This window comes from Notolepis coatsorum (genome assembly GCF_963971535.1).
Source record: "Notolepis coatsorum genome assembly, chromosome: 5".
Taxonomy (NCBI): domain Eukaryota; kingdom Metazoa; phylum Chordata; class Actinopteri; order Aulopiformes; family Paralepididae; genus Notolepis; species Notolepis coatsorum.
In genome coordinates, this window is record NC_140169.1 from 19,590,018 (window position 1) to 19,612,614 (window position 22,597).

Sequence of the window (22,597 nt, forward strand, 5' to 3'; positions counted from 1 at the left end):
CCTCCCTCCAAGCCTCTCTTTGGAAACCATGTATTTATATAGTACATAATATTAATACCTAAGCACATACAGATATCCTCATGATATAATTCGTATCAATTAGATATACTATTTGGGCTTGTTTTTATCGTTATTCTGAAAGAGCTGAACTAATTATTTTCGCTAGCAAGATCTCATTTGATTATTCATTCCATAAGCCTATACTGCCAGCAGGTACATTTAAAGAAATATAATCTGATTGATTGGGGTAATGAGGGATTTAAAATTAGCCTATAGATTATGCATTTAACTTGTCGGCGAGGCTATGAGCCGTACTGCATTGTACCCATTCTGCAATCTGTTAATAAAGTTTTAAATCAATCAATCAATCAATGCCGTTAGAAAATCAGGATTTCTGCTATCGACACTTGCTGTCTTGTCAGCTGAGGCGGGCGCGCGCAATTATCCTGGGTCTCAAGTCGGTTCAAATGAACGAGACTGAATCCACCTTCGAGGAACAGGAAAATCCCGGATTCAAACATCGGGTTAATTGAATCTGGATAATGGGACTCTTGATCGACTTAGTTGAACCAGGTACGGGGAATAGGGCCCAGAGAAAGACGTTTGTCTTGTTTACATCAGGGTCATTAATACTGCTGGAGCATTGGTTCATTTTTGGTCCGATTTTTCCTTGCACGATTTTGCGCGCCACGTGGGAGCAAATTCGAGACACATATTCGGTTGCAAAAAGGTGTCCCACGGTCTCCTCTATGGCCGTGAATATTTTCACACGGATCGGAATCACGGCGCGCCCGTGGGACACTTTTCCGTTTCTGCGAGTTTATTCCACACTTTCGGCTTTCCTTTTCTAAGCATTTTCGGGGCTACATGTGAATGAGTAAAAGTTGCGGGACGCCCAGATGTTTCCACGATAGGAAGCTTGTGTGGATCCCATAATAGGCTCACTTAATACAGCGTTTTTAAAATCACACGACATTTTCAAGGTCGCGAGCCGACCTTTTCCCCTCGTTTTCGATGATGGAAGTGATTTAGGAAAAGCTTCGGCACGCCGAGAGGTACCCGTGGGTTTAATCTCGTGAGGATCGGGGCAATATTCGGCCTGTGGGAGCAGTCACGGGTTAATACAATTTTCAGAGTGCAGAGGGGAGGTGTGCAGAGGGGATGCCAGACTAATTATTCTGCTCACAGCCCCGTTTTAAACTTTTAAGGTGTGGCAGTCAGCTCGAATCTGATTGGCTAGTATCGGTTTTGGACTCTACATACATGAATAACATGGTTGACGCTGGAGAAAGACACCTACCCCCTGCCTCTCCTCTAGCTGCAGTGAGCATAGTGAGTCTGACAGTGTGTTAGAGAGAGTGAGAAGGAGAAGAGGGAGACATTTAAAAAAAAATAAAAGAAATTATAACACAGATGCACAGATGAAAAAGAATGTAAACTATATTAAAAAAAATTATATATATTTTAATTTTTTTTTAATTTTTTCATAATTTCATATTTGATATTAATTCATAGTTTGATAGGGAGGCCTGGCTTCCGTTGGCTTCCATAAGGATTCGCCACTGGGTACATCACACAAGAACATAATAAAAGTGCATGTACACATTACACAATACATCACACGTAAACATAAAAACACAAAACAGAACAGTCTACATAACAGTAAAAGTGTACGACAGTAAAATACAGGGCAATACAGTAACTCTGCAGTTTTGCAGCTGGGACCCGACTAGAGAAAGCAGCGACACTCTTCCTGTAGGAAGTTATGTAATACAGACCTAAACTCGCAGAGAGTTCTATGTACTAGCGTTGTTCTGATCTCAAACCTATAGTCTTCTTAAAAACGGGTTGTCCAGACAAGCGCTCCTGGTTTTCTCTTGCAAGTTTATTAACCAAAGCATACAATAACTGCTTCATAAAAACTCTTGCTGTGATTCAAAAACACTGGAGTTGTACAACAATTTAAGGTTTGCGTTGGATCTCCAAACTACTGTTACAAGAATGTTCGTTGGTATGGTCAGCACCGTCGTCCGTGATCTTGTTTGGTATAGCCGTAGATATGTAGAGTGGTTGAGGCTTTGTTCAATGTTCTTCTCCAATCTTATTTTTTTTATCAAATCTTTTTTATTTTCAATTTTCAAACACGAAACAACACAACTCACAACACAATAATAACAATAATACATAAAAGACATCCAAGAACATAAACTAACACAACAATGATTAGACAATAAAGTTGTCACAAAGTAAAAGGATAATAAAATAAAATATACTATAAAAAAGTGCTTACCGAGCCCCCTCCACATCCAGGCCTGGCAACCGCAAGCCACAATCCCGGAGGACCCACAGCCCGGCCCCCCCGCGAGCCAAAGCACCATGCCTCTTTAGTGCCTCGACCCGCAGAGACCCCGAACCGCGGCCCCCCCCAGCCAGAGCTCACAATCACCAAACCCAGATCAGAAGGGGGTTAGAAAATATACACAGGATCAACATTGAATGAAAAATAATAAATAAAACAAAAATACAAAAAACACCATTACCACCAACATACATGAATATTCGCTCGTTCAATGACCAGAGTCATTGAAAATATCCCCCAATGTATGTATACCTTTCCCTTCCCATCTAGGATATCTAATGGGTTGTTGTCCAATAAGGAGCAAATTGTTATTGAATAGTGGGGAATGCGTGTGCCATTTATGGTGGTTAGTGCGTGCTTTCTGGGTGTCACGCCAAATCTGGATCACATGTGTGATCAGAGGGCCAAATCGTAATTTGCATTGCTTAATTGAAATGTTGGTATACACGACATCTTGAAGTCTATGTGGGGACACCATCTCCTCCTCCAATGGACGCCAGGGCACAGCCGCTTGAGCGTCAAACCAAGTGATAAGAGGTCTCAGAGAGTAAGCTTGAAAATAATACTTGAAGTCTGGAAATGCTAAACCCCCGTCTAGTTTACTCCTCTGTGCAGTGGATCTCTTTAAGCGTGGGCGTTTGTTATTCCAGACGAATTTATATGCAGCAGAGTGCAGTTATTGCCAGTAACCAACAGGGGGAGACAACGGTAGCATGGAGCTGATAAAATTAATTCTGGTTAAAACATTCATCTTAATTATTGAGGCGCGGGCCTGTAATGAGTTCTCTTTCAGTGCCACTCACGAGATTTCTCGTGTTTTTTTTTTTTTTTTTTTTTTTTGCGATCTGAAAAATTATTGCATCACCCGAGCCTACCCGAGTATAGCCGAGGGGCGCCGACGATCACTGTGGAAAAAAGCGCCCCCTGTCGTCTCCCAGATGATATAAGTGATTTTGGAATGGACTCAATGAAAATGAATGGGGAAAAAAATCCGGTACTCCACATTTTCCAGTTCACTGATCCAGCCGGGGTTACTAGAGTTCATTCTGGAGCCTCAGATCCCCGCGGATCATGGAGATCCACTGTATCGCGTTGGATCCATACACGTATCGATTTTTTCGAATGGTGATCAGGAATTGGAATATACCAGTTGGATACCATCTGATGTCAGGTAAGGACTCTATGTTATCAGTGGTAGGATAATCAGAGTAAGTTTGATGAAGTTATAAGCTGTTTTGTGAAATGTCTTCTTTCGGTTTCACTGTAAAAGTCCGAGAGGAAATCAACGAGGCGATTATCCGCGCGCGGCCGTAATGTGCGTGCGTGCACGTATAATATTGATCATCTAGCGTTTATTTGAAAACGATTCATAAAAAGGCAGACGAATATCAACGTTGTGGAATATTCCACTAAAAGACGATTTTCATAGAATGCTCCAGAATGAGCTGTTTTTTATATCAAAACGGGGGCTTTTCTAACTGCTCTGAAACGGCAACGCCGCGATAGAAAAACAATCTGCCTTCACAGCACTGTCTGGAAAATAGTCTTTGATAATGCGATGGGCAGATTAGACACATAGCCATAATTTAAAACATAGATTAGGCGATATTAACGTTAACATTGGCGCGGATGGTGGCATTCAAGCGGTAAAATGGAAAACCAGGCGTGGCACTGAAAGAGTTAATTTGGACCACCTGTCAAAATCCTTCGTAATCCTGTCACCCAAGCTGGAGTAGTTATACTTTACTGTCTGGTTAACAGTTGGGAATATTTCAATCCCAAGGCATTTAAAGTGCTCTACCATGAGTATGTTTGCTGGAAGGATGGTTACCATCGCAGTCTCATTGAGTGGAAGGAAAGCTGATTTTGGCCAGTTGATCTTAAATCCAGATAGACTGCCAAAGTCATCTATTACTTGGAGAAGATAGGGCAGAGAGACGGCTGGGTTCTGCATAAATAGGAGTACATCATCCGCGTATAAGCTGATATGGTGATGTGTGCCCTTAATTGATACAGGGGATATAACCCGGGATTGTCTTATGTACTGAGCCAGAGGTTCGAGTGAAAGAGCAAAGAGTCCTGGGCTAAGAGGACAACCCTGTCTAGAAGAGCGCGAAACAGCGAATAGTGGTGAGCAAAGCTTCCCTGTCAAGATCATGGCAGAGGGATCTGTGTAGAGGACTTTGATCATGTGAATGAAACCCTCGCCCAATCCCATCCTTCCTAATACTGCCCATAAATACGACCACTCCAATCTGTCAAAGGCCTTCATCGCGTCTAAGGACATGACAGCCGTAGGGGCTGCAACATCCTTACTGGCATCAATCACGTGCAGTAACCATCTGATATTATCCGTGACCAGTCGGCCTCTTATAAAGCCGGTCTGATCGGGGTTAACCAGAAATGTCATATGCTTTTGAAGTTGGATGGCTAGCACCTTAGCATATAGCTTGAGATCGGCTCCAAGGAGACTTAAGGGTCTATAGCTGCCACATTCGGTGGGGTCCTTTCTTGAGTAGAACAGATATAAGTGCCATATTGACATCCCTGGAAAAATTTCCCTCCTCGACTGAGTGTAAAATCATTGAAAGTAATAAGGGACCAAGTATATCCCAAAACGCAGTATAGAGTTCCGGTGGAATGCCGTCCCAACCAGGAGCCTTGCCCCACTGCATATCAGCAATTGCTTCCCTGAGCTCATCTAGTGTGATAGGTTCAGCTAACCGTTTAGCGTCCTCCTCTGAGATTTGTGGTAGGTTAATTTGACTAAGATAGTCCTCCAGCTTGGCGTGATCAAAGACCACTTCCGACTCGTACAGGTTGGAATAAAACGAGCGAAATGTATCGTTGATTTTGTTGGGGTTGGTGGTTATCTCACCCTGTTGGTTCTTAATGGCAGGGATATCTGCAAATTGATCGCTGGCCCGTATCTTCATAGCCAGTAGGTAACTGGGTTTAGAGCCATGAAAGTAGTAGTGTTGTCTTGTTCTGTGCATTTGAAATTCAGATTGTTGTCTTAAAATGGAGTTAATCTCCTTTTTCACCACTTTAATTTGGAGTTCCAGTCGCCCTAGAGTATCTTTGCTGCATAGAAGACATCATTGTTCTATGCAGCTCTTCCAATTCTACTAACTTGGAGAGACGTCCCTTGCGGAGATTGGAAGCGAATAGAGTGGTATTACTCCTAATAAACCCCTTAACCGCATTCCACAAATTTCTGGGGTCCTGTACCGATCCAGCTTTAAACTGCAAGAATTCAATGAGCTTCTCCTTAAATTGTAAGTTAAATTCCTCGTTCTTCAGCAGCGTTGAGTTAAAGCGCCATCTAGGGGCGCGAGACGTAATTTTGCTGAGTGAACCCTTAAGGAGGATGTATTTGTGGTCTGACAGTGCAATGGGCTTCAAGTCAACGTCAAAGCTATCGTATAGCCTAGGGGAGGAGAAAACATAATCAATTCTGGAGAAAGTTTTATGTCTCGCAAGGTTGGGTTTAGTAACCACCACATATCAATAACCCTCATGTCTTTAGACCAGCCACGTAGGGCCACGGCAGCTTGCTTTTGATCGTGGGTTACAGCATCTCCGGATTTATCAATCAATGGATCCCACATGGCATTGAAATCAGCACCCACTATGAATGAGTACTCAGGTAGTTTCAGCATCTCTGTAGTGAGTGCAGTATAAAATTGCGCATCATACACATTAGGGGCATATGCAGCTATAAGAGCAATTTTCCTGTTAGTGTATTCCATCTTCGCTATAGTGATTCGTCCTTCCGCATCAGACCACACGTCTAATAGTTTAATATTCAACTTCCGCTTAGCCACTATGGCTACTCCCCGGGATTTAGTGCTAAAAGGGGAGGGGCTTATATTATGATAAAATGTGTTTGCAAGTTTAGCACTGTCAGCTTTCAAAAGATGCGTTTCACTCAGCAAAGCCACATCAACCTCCTGTCTTTTCAACCATGTTAGTACACTTGTGCGTTTATGTTGAATATTAAGCCCCCCTGAATTCCAGATCAAGATGTTTAAATTAGCCATAGTCCAACCAGGTTGCAGTATGACTGAACGTGATTCCCCCGAAGCAGAGCACCACAGCATATACACATCCCCACGCTAAGGTCCTGTTGGGCGAGAGCAGACATACAGTAGAACGAGCCAAAAGAAATAAAAAACAAAAATCCCTGTGCTCCTCACAGTCCTGGGGCCACAGTTATAAAGGCCCAGGTTGCAGGGTGATGACCTCACAGAAAGTGACATCACAACCGGCTTTCCTCCAATCTCCCAACAGCTATTTTGAATTTGAAATGTAGGCGTGACTTACCCTTAACGGCTCTGCTTAAGACAGCATTTCTTACCAAATCATTGTAAGGCCTAAATCATTGTTACTATTATAGTTGCCAAACCTGATACATAGATATTAATTAATGTCTTTCAGAGACGCACATGTCAACATAAGTTATTACCAGAATATACCAGATTATAACATAATGCTTAAAAGTCTTTGTTCTCATTTCATGGTATACAAGCATTTGACTTACTCCAGTTCTTCACCTAGATTTCTTAAAACAGAGCTTTTCTAAATAATTATCTTAAATTATCCTAAGCTAACCAGTTACTTTGATAGATCTATTAACCTTATACATTGTGAAAATACAATTGACCTTGTTTTCATTACAGACTATATATTCTAATAATACCTTTTAAATTATAACAGTATTTACTTCAGCTTTTACTCTTTTGTTGTAATTAGAAGCCATATGCAACCATGCTTGTCTAACTAATCACCTTAAATTATATTAATTCAATCAGTTATATTGATAGACAAGATTTAAGTAGTTTGCCCATGTACATGTCAAAATACTTCCCAAAGGTCAGTGAATACCACAACCACTACACCAGAGGAAGCTCAACAAATCATGTTAAACCCAGATTCGGCTCAAACAAGGGACTAAATACGTTTCGCAATTATGCCACATCAATGTGGAACGCCCTACCCAAAGCTGTAAAAGAATGTGAATCCCTACCCACATTCAAAACCGCTCTTAAAGAGCACCTACGGGAGGCTGCAATTCGAAACTGGCCACCGTAAATGCCCAAAACCCCCACTACCTCCTAATAGACAGTCTCCTCCCCACCGCATGTATATATTCCCTCCCCGCCGTATGTATATTTCTCACCCACCCACCCCCTCCTAATGTACAGTCCCCTCCCCATCATATGTATATACTCAGGATCTAGGGGTAACAGTACTGTATATTTGAATACCGTTTATGTCACAAATGTATCAGTACTAAATACCTATATGTCCCTATGCCATAAATGTCATGTATGTTGTGTATGTCATAAATGTCTATATGAATTGAAAATGGGGGACCCTGATGGAAACAAGACAAACGTCTTTCTCTGGTCTGCATCCCCTTAACAATTGTGTGTATTGAGCCGTACTGTATTGTACCCATTCTGCAATATGTTAAATAAAGTTTTCATTCATTTCATTCATTGCCCCAGTTTTCTTGTAGTTTAGTAAAATAATCCTGTACAATTGGCTATAACTATTCCATGTTTACTCTCAAACTGTTTCCCAGGTAAAACCTAATTTCAGTAATATTTGTACTTTAGTTGTGTTCAAACAGAATATGAAAAGCTACATTTCTAATATCCAAGTTCTAATCATTGCTGTGTGACTTATTCAGCTGGTATTGACACAGTGGTTTATCATTGCCATGTTACTTTAAATGCTATCCCTGTGTCCTGGCTGACCCATTGTTCTTAGCCATCGGGGGTGACTCCCCTCTGTTCTGGATTCGTTTGAAGCTGGGCTAGGTGTCAACACTAATCAAGACATTCAAATCTGCCATTGTCACTGTATTTGGCTTGCAAGTTCCTGTGATGACTCCCTGCCTCCGCTGCTCTGTGTGACTGCAGCGATGTCAGGGGTCACAAGTAGATTTCCAATAACCTTCTAAAATATGTATATTTTGTCCCAAAAATATACTACACTGAGTCTCACTGGGTCTCATTGGGTCTTACTGAGTCTTACTCGGTCTCATTGAGTCTCACTCGGTCTCATTGAGTCTTACTGGGTCTTACTCGGTCTCATTGAGTCTTAATGGGTCTTACTGAGTCTCACTGGGTCTCATTGAGTCTTACTGGGTCTCATTGGGTCTTACTTAGTCTCACTCGGTCTCATTGAGTCTTACTGGGTCTTGCTCGGCCTCATTGAGTCTTACTGGGTCTCATTGGGTCTTACTGAGTCTCACTCGGTCTCATTGAGTCTTACTGGGTCTCATTGGGTCTTACTGAGTCTCATTGGGTCTTACTGAGTCTCACTCAGTCTCATTGGGTCTCATTGGGTCTCACTGGGTCTTACTGGGTCTCATTGAGTCTTACTGGGTCTCATTGAGTCTTACTGGGTCTCATTGGGTCTCATTGGGCCTCACTGGGTCTCATTGGGTCTTACTGGGTCTCATTGGGTCTCACTGGGTCTCATTGGACCTCATTGGGTCTCACTGGGTCTCATTGGGTCTCACTGGGTCTCACTGGGTCTCATTGGGTCTCACTGGGTCTCATTGGTTCTCATTGGGTCTCACTGGGTCTCATTGGGTCTCACTGGGTCTCATTGGGTCTCACTGGGTCTCATTGGGTCTTACCCACTTGGGTCCGGTTTACAATACCCAGCTATATTCCAAACGTTCTGAGTTTCAACCCGACATCTACAATCTAAACTAGCCTTTTTGCTAAACGTGGTCAGTGTTTTACAAACTGTTTAATACCAATGTTAAACTATGTTATGGGTCTTTATTATTATTATTATTATAGAGGAGCTCATATTAAAGAAAAGTCTTATACAGAAAGGTAGGCTAGACAGATACATTCAAATAATCTTGATAACTTCTGAAATAGTAGAACTTGTTTGCTTTGTAAATGCCAGACAGATCTGGGCCCCGTTCCCCGTACCTGGATAACTGAGTTAGCCGGATAACTTTCGGTTAAGTCTGACTTAAGCCGGACTTTCCGGCTCCCCGTACCTGGATTGTCCAAATCACCATGACAACAGATCCAAAAGTTTGAGCCTGGTCGAAAGCAGGGTTTAAGTTCAAGTTAGCCGGATGAAGCACAGCCACGCCCCGCAAAGAAAGTGACAGCGCGTTTCCTGAAATTATTCCCAAAGTCTAGGATCTGCTTTATACCATTCTGAATTACGTTTTTGTGCTCCATTCTTCCAGAGGGGGCTTTTGAAATGTAAAATAGACCCAAAATGCTGATACTAAATTAACTTTGTCCTAAATAATGCACGTTATATATACCGTGGCGCTCGCTCGGTGCGATGTACACATTATGTGGTTATTTTAATTGTAACTGGGATTAAGATGTCTGATGAGATGCGCTGTTTGACGGATTTGAGAAATTGAATGAGCCGTTGACGTCACATTAATGAATGAGGATAAAGAGAGAAAACTTCATTCAAAATAAAGAATATTCTAAACACGGGTCTCTCGTTCATTAATGTATAAACAATGACTTTATCCCATCTGGCACAGTGGCGCAGCGGTAGTGCTCAATCCTGCCAACCCAGCGACCGGTGTTCGAATCCCTGTCTTTCCAATATAATTTTTTGGAATATAATATTAATGATTATACGCCAAAGTAGCCTAGTTGTAAGTTAAAATATTATAAATCTACATGCATTGAGGATGTCATTCTTTATATAGCTCTCAACGTGCACCAAATTGAATTATTCCTACATCGCAAAAAGAAGGAAAAGACCGGGTTTCGAACCCCGGTCGTCTGCGTGAAAGTCAAAAGAAGAACCCGTTAGACCACAGTGGAGATAAGTAAAAGATCGACCATACATCAATCAATGGGAAGAGAGCCGTAACGTTATTCTGTATAACAGTTCAACTAATTATTTTCGCTAGCAAGATCTCATTTGATTATTCAATCCAGCAGGCAAGTTTAAAGAAATATAATCTGATTGATTGAGGTAATGAGGGACTTAAAATTAGCCTATAGATAACGCATTTAACTTGTCGGCGAGGCGATTGAGCCGTACTGCAATATGTTACTAAAGTTTTAAATCAATTAATCAATCAATGCCGCTAGAGAATCAGGATCTCTGCTCTCGACACTTGCTGCCTTCTCGGCTGAGGCGGGCACGCGCACTTATCCTGGGTCTCAAGTCTGGCTTGAGTTAACGAGACTGAATCCACCTTCGAGGAACAGGAAAATCCCGGCTTCAAACATCGGGTTAACTGAATCTGGATAATGACATCTTGATCGACTTAGTTGAACCAGGTACGGGGAACGGGGCCGAACTGAACTGAACCCAGATGGCACCGTAGGCCTTTCACACCGTGCTGGAGCCGGTTCCCGAACATAATCTCGAACCGGAATTTGTTCGGAACAATGAAAAATCGGTGCTCAGTGTTTTCTTAGAGGGCCGAACTAAAGCCTCCGTCATGTTCCGAACCAATTATTCCCGGTGTGAACATGCCGGCCGGTTCGAGATTACGTTGGGGAACCGGCTGCTCTGTGAAAGCCCTGAGACACTGAGAACCGTCCTCTGACAAAAGGTCCACGTTCTACTGTATACTCTCTAATATACGGTCAGGTGTTTGTGAATAAATATAGATTGTTAGTAAATTAACTGCAGCTATAATGAAACTTTTGGATGAATTGATTGTTTGGGATAAAGTGAACTGAAAGCTCATTGTCTCTGCTTATTGAAACATGTTGTGAGACAAAGCAATATTAACATGACAGTTTAACATGATATATTCAAACAATAAAAAATAAATAAAAATACTAACCTTTGTACTATCTTTTACTATTGTGCACTTTGCTACTAAGGAATATATATATATAATATAGGACCTTGCCTATATTACTACCTACTATGCTAATATATACTACTATGCACTCAAGACTCAAGTTCGACAATATCACTTACCCATAACTTTTACAGAATTTGGATAAACACGACAGCTACTGTAAATGACTAAATGTAGATGTAAGGCACGGTAGAATATAACACACATCAATATAATAGGAGCTGTTGGCTTTCATTCAACAAACACATGCAGTCATATATCTATTCTATTTAACAACATTAATAAGAATCATCCTGCACTGCACGTATTTAAAGTACATATCTTCTCTACTCAGTTTTTGTCTCTTTGAAACTCAGTGTTGGTGGCCGTCTCACCTGAGGTACCCAATGTTTCAAACAGCCACACGAGGGCGCTAGAGGAGCAGAGATGTGCTGACTGAACCATGAAAGAGTTAAGACATAGAATTAGAATGGTTATTCTTATTCAAATCAATGTTTCTGAGCACTCATTTTGCTTCTACATTGAATATGTCTGTTAGTATGTCTGGAAGGTGGGGTTGAGAAACAGTCTATATACTATACAGTCTATATCAGAATCTACATATAAATGATCAACAATTAGTTGTTGCATTGATAATAATCTATGCAGGTTATGAATAATACAACTGAATATGAAACATAATCATATAAAAAAAAACAGTAGTCAACAGTTGGGATTATTTTTTTTAATTAATTAAAACAAATAAAATATGTTGACAAAGAAAAACAAGATGATGAACAGATATATTTCTTAAAATCTTCAACTGAAATATTTGTTCTTTGCATAATTGCATTGTCATAAAAAACAGTCAAGAGAATAAATACTGTACATGAGAAACAGGAAGACAGATCATTTCAACACACCTCAGAATGCAGTCTGGGACCATGACCAGCCGACACAACCTACTCACTTTAAAGATACTGGAAGTTACTTTTGAAGCATCAACAAACCCCTAAAATGTTATGAATGTAGATGAACGCTAGATTAACCGGAATCATACAACTCCTGCCACGACTTTCAACACCTGGCTACAGCTTCGGGACGTCTAGATAGCGTATGAACACAATTGGCAGTGTTCGCTGGTGGGAAGCCAATGGGGAGTCCTGGTCATTGCAATAGTGACTCCTACTGGTCGGTCGGTGTGCCTGTTCAGCATGGAGGGGGTCTGGGGGAGATAGCGTGAACCTACGTGCATGTTACTCTTTCCCAGTGAAAACGCCTTGCTGTCAGGTGAAAAGAAGCGGCTGGTGACTCCACATGTATCAGAGGAGACATGTGGTAGTCTACACCCTCCCCAGACTGACAGTAGGGTAGTCTACACCCTCCCCAGACCGACAGTAGGGGCAGCGCAACGACCAGGAAGGGAATTGGCACAATGACTAAATTGGGGGTTGAGAGAAAAAGCAAAAAGGCACTAAAGAAAATACAGTTTGAAGCTTGTAACTCTCTCTCAGATGGGTGGAGCTTGTCACCATGGTAACTCTCTCAGAGGGGTGGAGCTTGTCACCATGGTAACTCTCTCTCTCAGAGGGGTGGAGCTTGTCACCATGGTAACTCTCTCTCTCAGAGGGGTGTAGCTTGTCACCATGGTAACTCTCGCTCTCAGAGGGGTGGAGCTTGTCACCATGGTAACTCTCTCAGAGGGGTGGAGCTTGTCACCATGGTAACTCTCAGAAAGGTGGAACTGATCACCCTGGTAACTCTCTCGGAGGGGTGGAGCTTGTCACCACGGTAACTCTTTCCCAGAGGGGCGGAGCTTATTATGATCAAATGATTTAAGCTAGCTTGGTTGTCTAGAACAGAATGGTTCCATATTAAAACTACTATGATTAATAGCAATTAGCATTTTAAAATATAATAATTAAATATCATGGAGAAGGGTTACTTTATCCAATGAGGGCAAAGGTCCCCCCCCCCCCACACACTACATGCCTCTGGAGTACACCAGCTCTGGGCCACAAAGAGTTAAATATGAACTCTGCCTTAATGAGCTTAATGAACGGTTGTGTTTACCAGTAACAGAAGGCTTTCCATCCTGTTTCATACTCATGACCTTTCACCCCAGGGGAATACCCACCTTTTAAACCCCTTGTTAGCATTGTTATGTTAAATAATTAATTGTCTATATATAGTCATGGAAAATTAACCTGCTAATTGGGAGTAAGATCATGAAATGTATCTTAATTAGACGAGAAAATCTGTGATGTCATGGGTTTAAATCTGTGATGCTACAGGTTTACATATATGATGTTTTATGATAGAAAATGTTCGGTGACCATAATATTTCAATGAAAATGTCTTTTAAATCCTTCCAACATCTGTTTACTGTAAAGTGTTTATAATCTGATTACTGTAAAGGATTACACATATATTTTCTTGAAGGCCTAATCAGATTGACTGTAATCCCATTACCCCCTCACCCTGGTCATAGCAGAAACCAAACTGCACCCTCCAGATGGTGCAAAAACATCTTTCCTTCTCAAGAGAGTCTCTGTTTACAGTCAGCTGACCACAGAGACTCCGACAAGGTATACACATTACGTCCTGACAACAAAACAAGCAATGACGCCATGTGACTATGTCACCTGGACCGGGACCAGTTCTACTTGGACTGTGTGGCAGGCTGGGGCTGTAGAACACTGGTCCCAGATCAAAATTAGAAATGTTACTGAACCGGATATTCAGTAATGCCTCTAGGGTCAGAGCAGGCAGGCAGGCAGGCACAGACAGACAGACAGACAGACAGACAGACAGACAGACAGACAGACAGACAGACAGACAGACAGACAGACAGACAGACAGACAGACAGACAGACAGACAGACAGACAGACAGACAGACAGACAGACAGACAGACAGACAGACAGACAGACAGACAGACAGACAGACAAGACAGACAGTGCTGTAGAACGCTGGTCCCAGAACAGCACAGGCGCTCGGGACTTCTACAACAACACAACTCAACCTGACCATGTACAGATAATTGATCTTAGCCTCAGTATTAATACCCAGCCTCAATATCGAGACTTGACCCCAGTATTGCTTATAGGAAGATCAACAAACAAGACAGAGCGAATAGAAAAACATCTGGTTACATTATTGCATGAGGTCAAAGGTCATGATTCCAAATTAGGCGCTGGATGCTCCCTAGGCACCCTGTCCCCGGTGCTTTCAGAGGTGCAGTAATGATGCAGTCTGGAAGAATCTCTGAAACGCTATGATATTGGGGAGCATGTCTATGTTCCCCGGGTCCTATGTTCCCCGGGTTCTATGTTCCCCGCTTTGATTGATTGATTGAACATTTTAGACCACCACCCCTGATTCCAAACTCTAACCTTAACCAGTTCGAAAGAGGGCCTAAGCTTAACCAGTTCGAAACAAGGCGGACATTAATAATTAATAAAATAATAAAAATTCATAAAATGTTCAATCTATTAATCAATCAAGCGGGGAACATAGGACCCGGGGAACATAGGACCCGGGGAACATAGGGATGATCCCTGATATTGTAGCAAATTCGGGGGGCAGACCACAGGTGACAGCGCTAATCAGTCAACTAAAGGGTCCGACCAAAGGCTAGCGAGTCTAGCCATCCGTGGTTGTTACAATATGGACAGAGAAGTTAAACACCTGTTAAAAACTTGTCATCAAAAAACATTGCTTTGCTCCTCTACGTACGTTGCATCTCAAAATGTGGTGTGGAGCTCGGAAACCAAAAACAAACCTCATGACATGTGAGTAGGGTTGCCACCCGTCCCTTAAAATACGGAATCGTTCCGTAATTGTAAACTAAAAGACGCGTTCCGTATTGAACTGATAAGGGACGCCCTATGTTCCGTATTGTAAGGTTGCCAGTTTAGTGAGAGAAATGAGCCAGCCGGCGTACAAAAACAAGCCAAAATTGTCAAAGTCGGGGGAAATAAACAGACATGGCAACTCTGTTATGGTGGGCGTGCGCTCAGCAGCTCACCGACCAATGAGAATTAGCGCTTTCACGTTGCTAGGAAGAGTTCTGTGCCGCAGCTGTGCGCAACCTCTGTCTGCGCGCTCGCTTTGAGAATGTCTACTCCACGCGTCCTAAAAAGACAAAACGCCTCGAGAAATACAGACCTGAGTGGGAAGAGGCAAATCCCTGGGTTGATAGTGTCAATCGAGATGTTTACAAAGCTAATTGTAAAGTATGTAGGCGTGTGTTTTCTGTGGCACATGGTGGACTGACTGACATCAGACAGCATGCCTCCGGAGAACAACATGCCAGAAATATAAGAATGCAAAGGACCCAAGCACAGGTGTCACAGTTCTTCATGACTGAAACATCTCCTGAGATTGATTCGGTATGGGATATTATTAATTACATCTTATTTATCTGGTTGTGTTTTTAACTAGATGTCAGTATTTCTATACCTGCCCTGGCAGAGGCAGCCTACATATTGGCTGCTGAATCTGATGTTGATTGATTGATTGATTGAAAACTTTATTAACAGATTGCAGAATGGGTACAATACAGCACAGCTAAATACTGCAGACCAGAGAAAGACTTTCGTATTGTTTACATCAGGGTCCCCCATTTTCAATTCATGACTATGTTGGCATAGTCTAGGGCTATTTCAGTTGACTAATATGGTTGATTGTTCATTAATGTTGAGTTAATACATAAATAATATACTGTAATTCATAAATACATAAATGCAAAAATACTTAAATAAATACTTAAACATAAATAAATAGTGTTCAGACAACAATATAAAAGTCAATGTCATACTGTTCAATTTCATTTCATTTAAATTTGATCATCCCACTCCTCCCCTCTAGGTTACTGCAGCTGAGGTGACACAGGTATACCACACGGTTAAACACAACCTCAGCTACAACAGTGCTGACTGTGCACACAAGCTCAATCAAAAGGTTCTACATGATTCTAAAATAGTAAAGAAAATGACTTTAGGAAGAACAAAGGCAGAGGCTCTGGTCAAAGACGTCCTTGCTCCAAAGGCAGTGGGTGATGTTCTCAAGGCCTTAACATCAGACAAACCCCTCCCATTCTCCATACAGACGGATGCATCAAATAAAGGGAACAGGAAGATGTTTCCCCTTGCTGTCCAATACTTCACTCCAGAGTGTGGGGTCACCAACAAAATGCTAGATTTCATTGAGAATCCAGATGAGTCAGCTGCCGGGATTGTAGCTCTCCTAGAACAATCCCTTGAGAAATGTGGCTTATCATTAAATCAAGTGACAGCATTTAGTGCAGACAACACAAATGTGAATTATGGAATTCACAACTCTGTCTTCACCAACCTGAAGAAGAACAAAAAGATCTGCTGCAAGGAAACTGCCATGCCCACATATTGCACAACACAGTGAAGCACACTCTTGACAAGCTCACCATAGATGTGGAAAATGTTGTGCTGAAGGTCTATGGCCACTTCTCTGTATCTGCCAAACGAAGAGAATCACTCAAAGAATGTTGTGAGTTCTGTGATGTTGAGTTCCAAGAGATTCAGTTCCAGGTGGCTCTCTCTTAATCCAGCCATCCACAGACTGATGCAAACCTGGACTGCATTGAAGTCTTACTTCATCAGCCTGGGGGAGGAGTGTCCCAAACGGCTTCAAGAGTTGTTAAAGCTCACTGAAGACTCAAATGAGGAAGATGGAGACATAGTGGAGGTTTACCTTCTCTTCTGCAATAATATCCTCTCCCTCTTTGAGGAAGTTGTAAAGAAGCTGGAGAGTAATGCAACCACCTGTGTTGAGTTATATTCCACCATGGATAACTTCAAGCAGAAACTCACACAGAGACGAGATGACCAGTTCTACGGCTACTTAACTAAAGTGAAGCTGCAGCGCCTCCTTCCACAGGAAGCAGATATGGCAAGGGCAGAGTTCACTGCATTTCTTAACACTGCAATCTCATATGTTGAGAAATGGTTCAACTTCTCAGAAGACAACTGGCTGTTCTCACTGCAACCTCTCTCTCTGCACCATGGCACCTTGACCTTTGATGACATTGAGAAGGTGGCTAGTAAGCTCAACCTCATCCATAAAGTCAAGATGGATGAACTTTATGATGAATGCACCACAGTCAATACCATTCTGAAGAGGCTCAGAGAAGATGCTGAGGATGAATGGAAGTCCAAAGGTGTGGCCGCCAGGTGGATGGCTGTTTTTAAAGTAGCTGACCTGCCTAACATGCTGTCTATCATCAGCCACATCTTGAGCATCCCAGCATCCACTGGATATGTGGAAAGGATTTTTTCCAGAATGACCAACAAGTGGAGTGACAGCAGGAACAGGTGCTCAGTGGAGCTCATGAGGAGTGAGCTCCTGATCACTCTCAACTTTTAGCAGTCCTGTTCAGAGTTTCACAGCACTGCTTTGAAAGACAAAGAGCTACTCAGTGCTGCAAGGAGTAACAAGAAGTACACTTGGAAAAATAAGTAACACAGTGAGGAAGAGAGGGAAGGCTGTTGACTGTTTAACCCTGGTCTACACCAAAGAGGACATAATCACTTTCTGATGGACCCATGACTTTTTGGCTAAGAGGGTTGAGGGAAGGAGGATTTCTTTGCACTTTATTTTTTATTAATCTTTTAATTTGGGTCACACAAGTGTTTCATTGTATTATTGTCCTCTTTCAGTAAACGTGTTCCCAGGCTTTGTTTTTACAGCACTTTATACGCATACAGTATTATGCTCAAGTTGAGGCTATAGTTCAGCCAATTTATTTAAACAATGTTAAATGCAAATAAAGCACTTTAAACTTTAAGTATGACTAAATGCTTTCTTGACTATATATTAGTAACTGTTCCAAAATGCATAGATTTCTATGTATTTTAGGGGTTTGGGGGGCTAGCTCTTTTTAATATAAATGTCATTGTTTTATTTAGATTTCAAAGATTTCTATGCATTTCAGGAGTTTGGGGGGCTGGCTCCCCAAAATAATTAAATAACATAACCCTAACCCTAACCCTAAAACCGAAATAAAGTAAAAAAATAAATAGTGACAAAATCCGGCCATTTTCGCCCAAAAAACGCCCCAAAACCGCCCAAAGTTTTTTATCACGCGCGCCAAGCGCACGCTCGATTATCGGTGTCCCTTATTTCTATTAGTCAAAGGTGGCAACCCTACATGTGAGGTCAGTACAGCATGACACCTTGAAGGGTACTGACCGTGGCTTCCCCAAAACCTTACAGACTGCATCTGCAGAGACAGAAAACGTCTCAGGAAACTAAATGCTGTGGAAATGGTTCATGATTCTGCTAATGGTAGCTTGGCTTGCGCCTGCTAGCTAGCATTAGCTTTTGGCTAAAGTCAGTCCAGTCTTCAACAAAAGTAACCAGAGAAGAATGCTTAACTAATACCATATCATGCACAAGGTCATTGTAAAAATTATCATTTTGTGCAAATTGCCTCTTTTTTCAACCCTTATCTTGATATTAAATACATTATTTTTAAAAGTAGATAAGAGTTCCTAGTTTTGACGACATCAAGAATAAAATGTTTTTCTTGGGGACATTTCTTTAAAAGGTCCCTTTACCAAATAATAAGACCCATTAACCCTGTAGTATCCAGAACCAAATATCACATTCCATTAACCCTGTAGTGTTCATAAACAAATATCATGTCCCATTAACCCTGTAGTGTCCAGAAACAAATTATGTTCAGCCTGGCATTTATAGATTAAAATGTATAATTATGTTCAGCCTGGCAATTATATATTGAAATCTATACATATGTTTAGCCTGGCAATTATATATTATAATGTATAATTTGGTAAGGCTTTTGGATTGACAAGGAGTTGCTGATCAGGTTGGCACCACAGGACTAGCAGGTCTATTGATGCTCTACCTTAAAAGTTCCATTGATGCTTTTGATTCTGAAGAGTTCCATCGATGTTTAAGATCATAATAGTTCCATTGATGCTTTTCAAGTTAAAAGTTCCATTGATGCTTTTCATGTTAAAAGTTCCATTGATACTTTTCAAGTTAAAAGTTCCATTGATGTTTTTCATGTTAAAAGTTCCATTGATACTTTTCACGTTAAAAGTTCCATTGATGCTTTTCAAGTTAAAAGTTCCATTGATGCTTTTCAAGTTAAAAGTTCCATTGATGCTTTTCAAGTTAAAAGTTCCATTGATGTTTTTCAAGTTAAAAGTTCCATTGATGCTTATGAATCTAAAAAGGGTCTTTTAAAGTTCCAGTTTGACGCTTCAAGTTGAAGAAGGTTTAATTGACACCCAGACAGCAGAAAGTTAAAACAAGAGAAACAGTAAATGGACTAGTGTTCCACTACATATACTGGCCCCAAGGGCCCGGGGCCATTTTCAAATACTGGTAAAACCAGGTAATAGACGGCTCCAGGGTTATTCCAGTGTTATTTAGAGGCCGTCTCAGGCTAACAGTCTGTTGTGCGCCATGTCAGTAGATAAGTTAGCTGCAACATCAAGTACACTGAGGAGAGTGTACACCTTGCATAAAGAACACTGCAGTAGTGGTGCACTATGGAGGGGACATCTGGGAAGTGCACTGGCGAGTACACACTTGGTATGAAGAGGCTGCAGTAGGAGTATGAAGGGGACATCTCTGGGGTCGTTGAGAAGACAGCTGTGACATCAAGTACACTCTGAAGTGCAGATCGCAGTATGCAGGTTTAGTGCAGTAAGAAGGAAGTGAGTGGATCCAGCAGCAGTTGAAAGCTTCCTGTTTTCAGAAGGGGGGGGGGGGGGGGGGGGGGGGGTTGTCCAGGGTGGGAATCAGTGTGTTTTTATTCTGCAACGCCAATCTTGCAGAATAATCTTTTTCTATGGTATATATGTCTATAATCTCCATTCTATGGTACATAGGTCTATAATCTCCTTTATATGGTATATAGGTCTATAATTTCCTTTCTATGATATCTAGGTCTATAATCTTCTTTCTATGTCTATGGCAGGAGGTACAGCAGGCAAGATGGCTGCCAGTATGTGCCACTGCTTCCCTAAAGATGACATATAAACGTAATGGGTGGTGAGACGATATGACCTACCTTCTCTGCTGTGCAGCTGTTTAATACAATGATGTCATTATATGAAGCATACAAGGGGTGGGGATTTGAATAATTCTACACAGATCACATGCCTGGCACTGGTCCAGGATGTGATATAGAGACAAAAAGAAAGGTGGTCTGGATGTAGGAGGTGGTCTGGATGGAGGAGGTGGTCTGGATGGAGGAGGTGGTCTGGATGTAGGAGGTGGTCTGGATGTAGGAGGTGATCTGGATGGAGGAGGTGGTCTGGAGGTGGTCTGGATGGAGGAGGTGATCTGGATGGAGGTGGTGGTCTGGAGGTGGTCTGGATGGAGGAGGTGGTCTGGATGAGGTGGTCTGGATGGAAGAGGTGGTCTGGATGTAGGAGGTGGTCTGGATGAGGTGGTCTGGATGGAGGAGGTGGTCTGGAGGTGGTCTGGATGGAGGAGGTGGTCTGGATGGAGGAGGTGGTCTGGATGAGGTGGTCTGGATGGAGGAGGTGGTCTGGATGTAGGAGGTGGTCTGGATGAGGTGGTCTGGATGGAGGAGGTGGTCTGGAGGTGGTCTGGATGGAGGAGGTGATCTGGATGGAGGAGGTGGTCTGTAGGTGGTCTGGATGGAGGAGGTGGTCTGAATGCAGGAGGTGGTCTGGAGGTGGTCTGGATGCAGGAGGTGGTCTGGATGAGGTGGTCTGGATGGAGGAGGTGGTCTGGATGGAGGAGGTGGTCTGGATGAGGTAGTCTGGATGGATGAGGTGGTCTGGATGGAGGAGGTGGTCTGGATGGAGGAGGTGGTCTGGATGGAGGAGGTGGTCTAAATGCAGGAGGTGGTCTGGATGGAGGAGGTGGTCTGGAGGTGGTCTGGATGGAGGAGGTGGTCTGGATGGAGGAGGTGGTCTGAATGCAGGAGGTAGTCTGGATGTAGGAGGTGATCTGGATGGAGGAGGTGGTCTGGAGGTGGTCTGGATGTAGGAAATCATCAGTTACCCCACAAAGATGGCTGGCAGTAATGTTGTTGTGATGCCAGTGTTCTCTCTACTGGATCTATGGTCAGAACCCTGGGTTGGTAACAATATCCTCTCTAGTCTCTATACTGTATATATCTATGGTCAGGGAGTTAGGGTGCTCTCTATCCTGTCTATCTATATGATGTCAGTAGGGAGCAAAAAGGATGGAACCCTGGGTGGCTCTGATTGGCCCTGGGGCCGGGCGCAGGAAGGAGGGTGGGAAGAGGGAGGGAGCGGGCCGTGGATGGAGAGAAAGAGAGGGAGAGATAGAGGAGGGGGAGAGGGAGATGGAGGTGGTCAGAGAGGAGGGGGCGAGGCAGAAGGAGCGAGGCAGAGAGGAGGGCAGAGAGGAGGGATGACAGAAAGGAGAAGAGAGAAAAGCAGGAGCGATGGACGAATTGACCAAGTCCTTCTGGAGGACTAGTTTAGCCTGGAGAGGAGAAGAGAGAGAGAGACAGAGAGAAAGAGAAACAGAGAGATAGAGATCATCATTACTCTTCTTATCCACCAACATTCAACATGAACAAAGTGTCGAATTACTAACTGCTGTTATTTATGTCTGCATATCCACTTTGGTAACGCGTGTCGTTCCAACACAAAAACTTCTCAACAAGCTTCTAGGCTAGACTAGCTTATCTGCTGAACACTAGCCTGAGAGCTTGTTGATGGCATATAATAGACGGGTTTCCTGTCCACGTCAGACTCAGTGTGCGCGCGCAGACAGACACATAGATACAGACAGATATAGATAGTATAGATATATTCACATTCAATATTTATTTAATCTCAAAAGATCCTCGAGAGCAAGCTCTCATTTACAATGATATATAGATATACACACACACGCACGCACGCACACACACACACACACACACACACACACACACACACACACACACACACACACACACACACACACACACACACACACACACACACACACACACACACACACACACACACACACACACACACACATATAGATAGATAGACAGACAGACAGGCAGATATATAGATACAGTAGATAAATACATAGACAGACAGATAGATAAATAGACAGATAGATAGATAGATAGATAGATAGATAGATAGATAGATAGATAGATAGATAGATAGATAGATAGATAGATAGATAGATAGATAGATAGATAGATAGATAGATAGATAGATAGATAGATAGATAGATAGATAGATAGATAGATAGATAGATAGATAGATATATCGATAGATATAGATAGATAGACAGACAAACAGATAGATAAACAGATATAGATAGACAGATAAATAGACACAGACATATATACAGACAGATAGACAGACATAGATAGTATCGATATATTCATTCAATCTTTAT

At 42.3% G+C, this 22,597-nt stretch overlaps 1 protein-coding gene across 1 annotated transcript in view; it reads right to left on the reverse strand.

Annotated features, from left to right (window-relative positions):
• Positions 1–21,092: 21,092 nt before the first annotated feature.
• znf385b (zinc finger protein 385B) overlaps positions 21,093–22,597 on the reverse strand; it is a 463,674-nt gene continuing 462,169 nt past the window's right edge. The window contains exon 12 of the mRNA XM_084314029.1: positions 21,093–21,673. Coding sequence (XP_084170155.1) covers positions 21,389–21,673 — 285 coding nt within the window. The 3' untranslated portion in view covers positions 21,093–21,388. The remainder of the gene's footprint in view (positions 21,674–22,597) is intronic.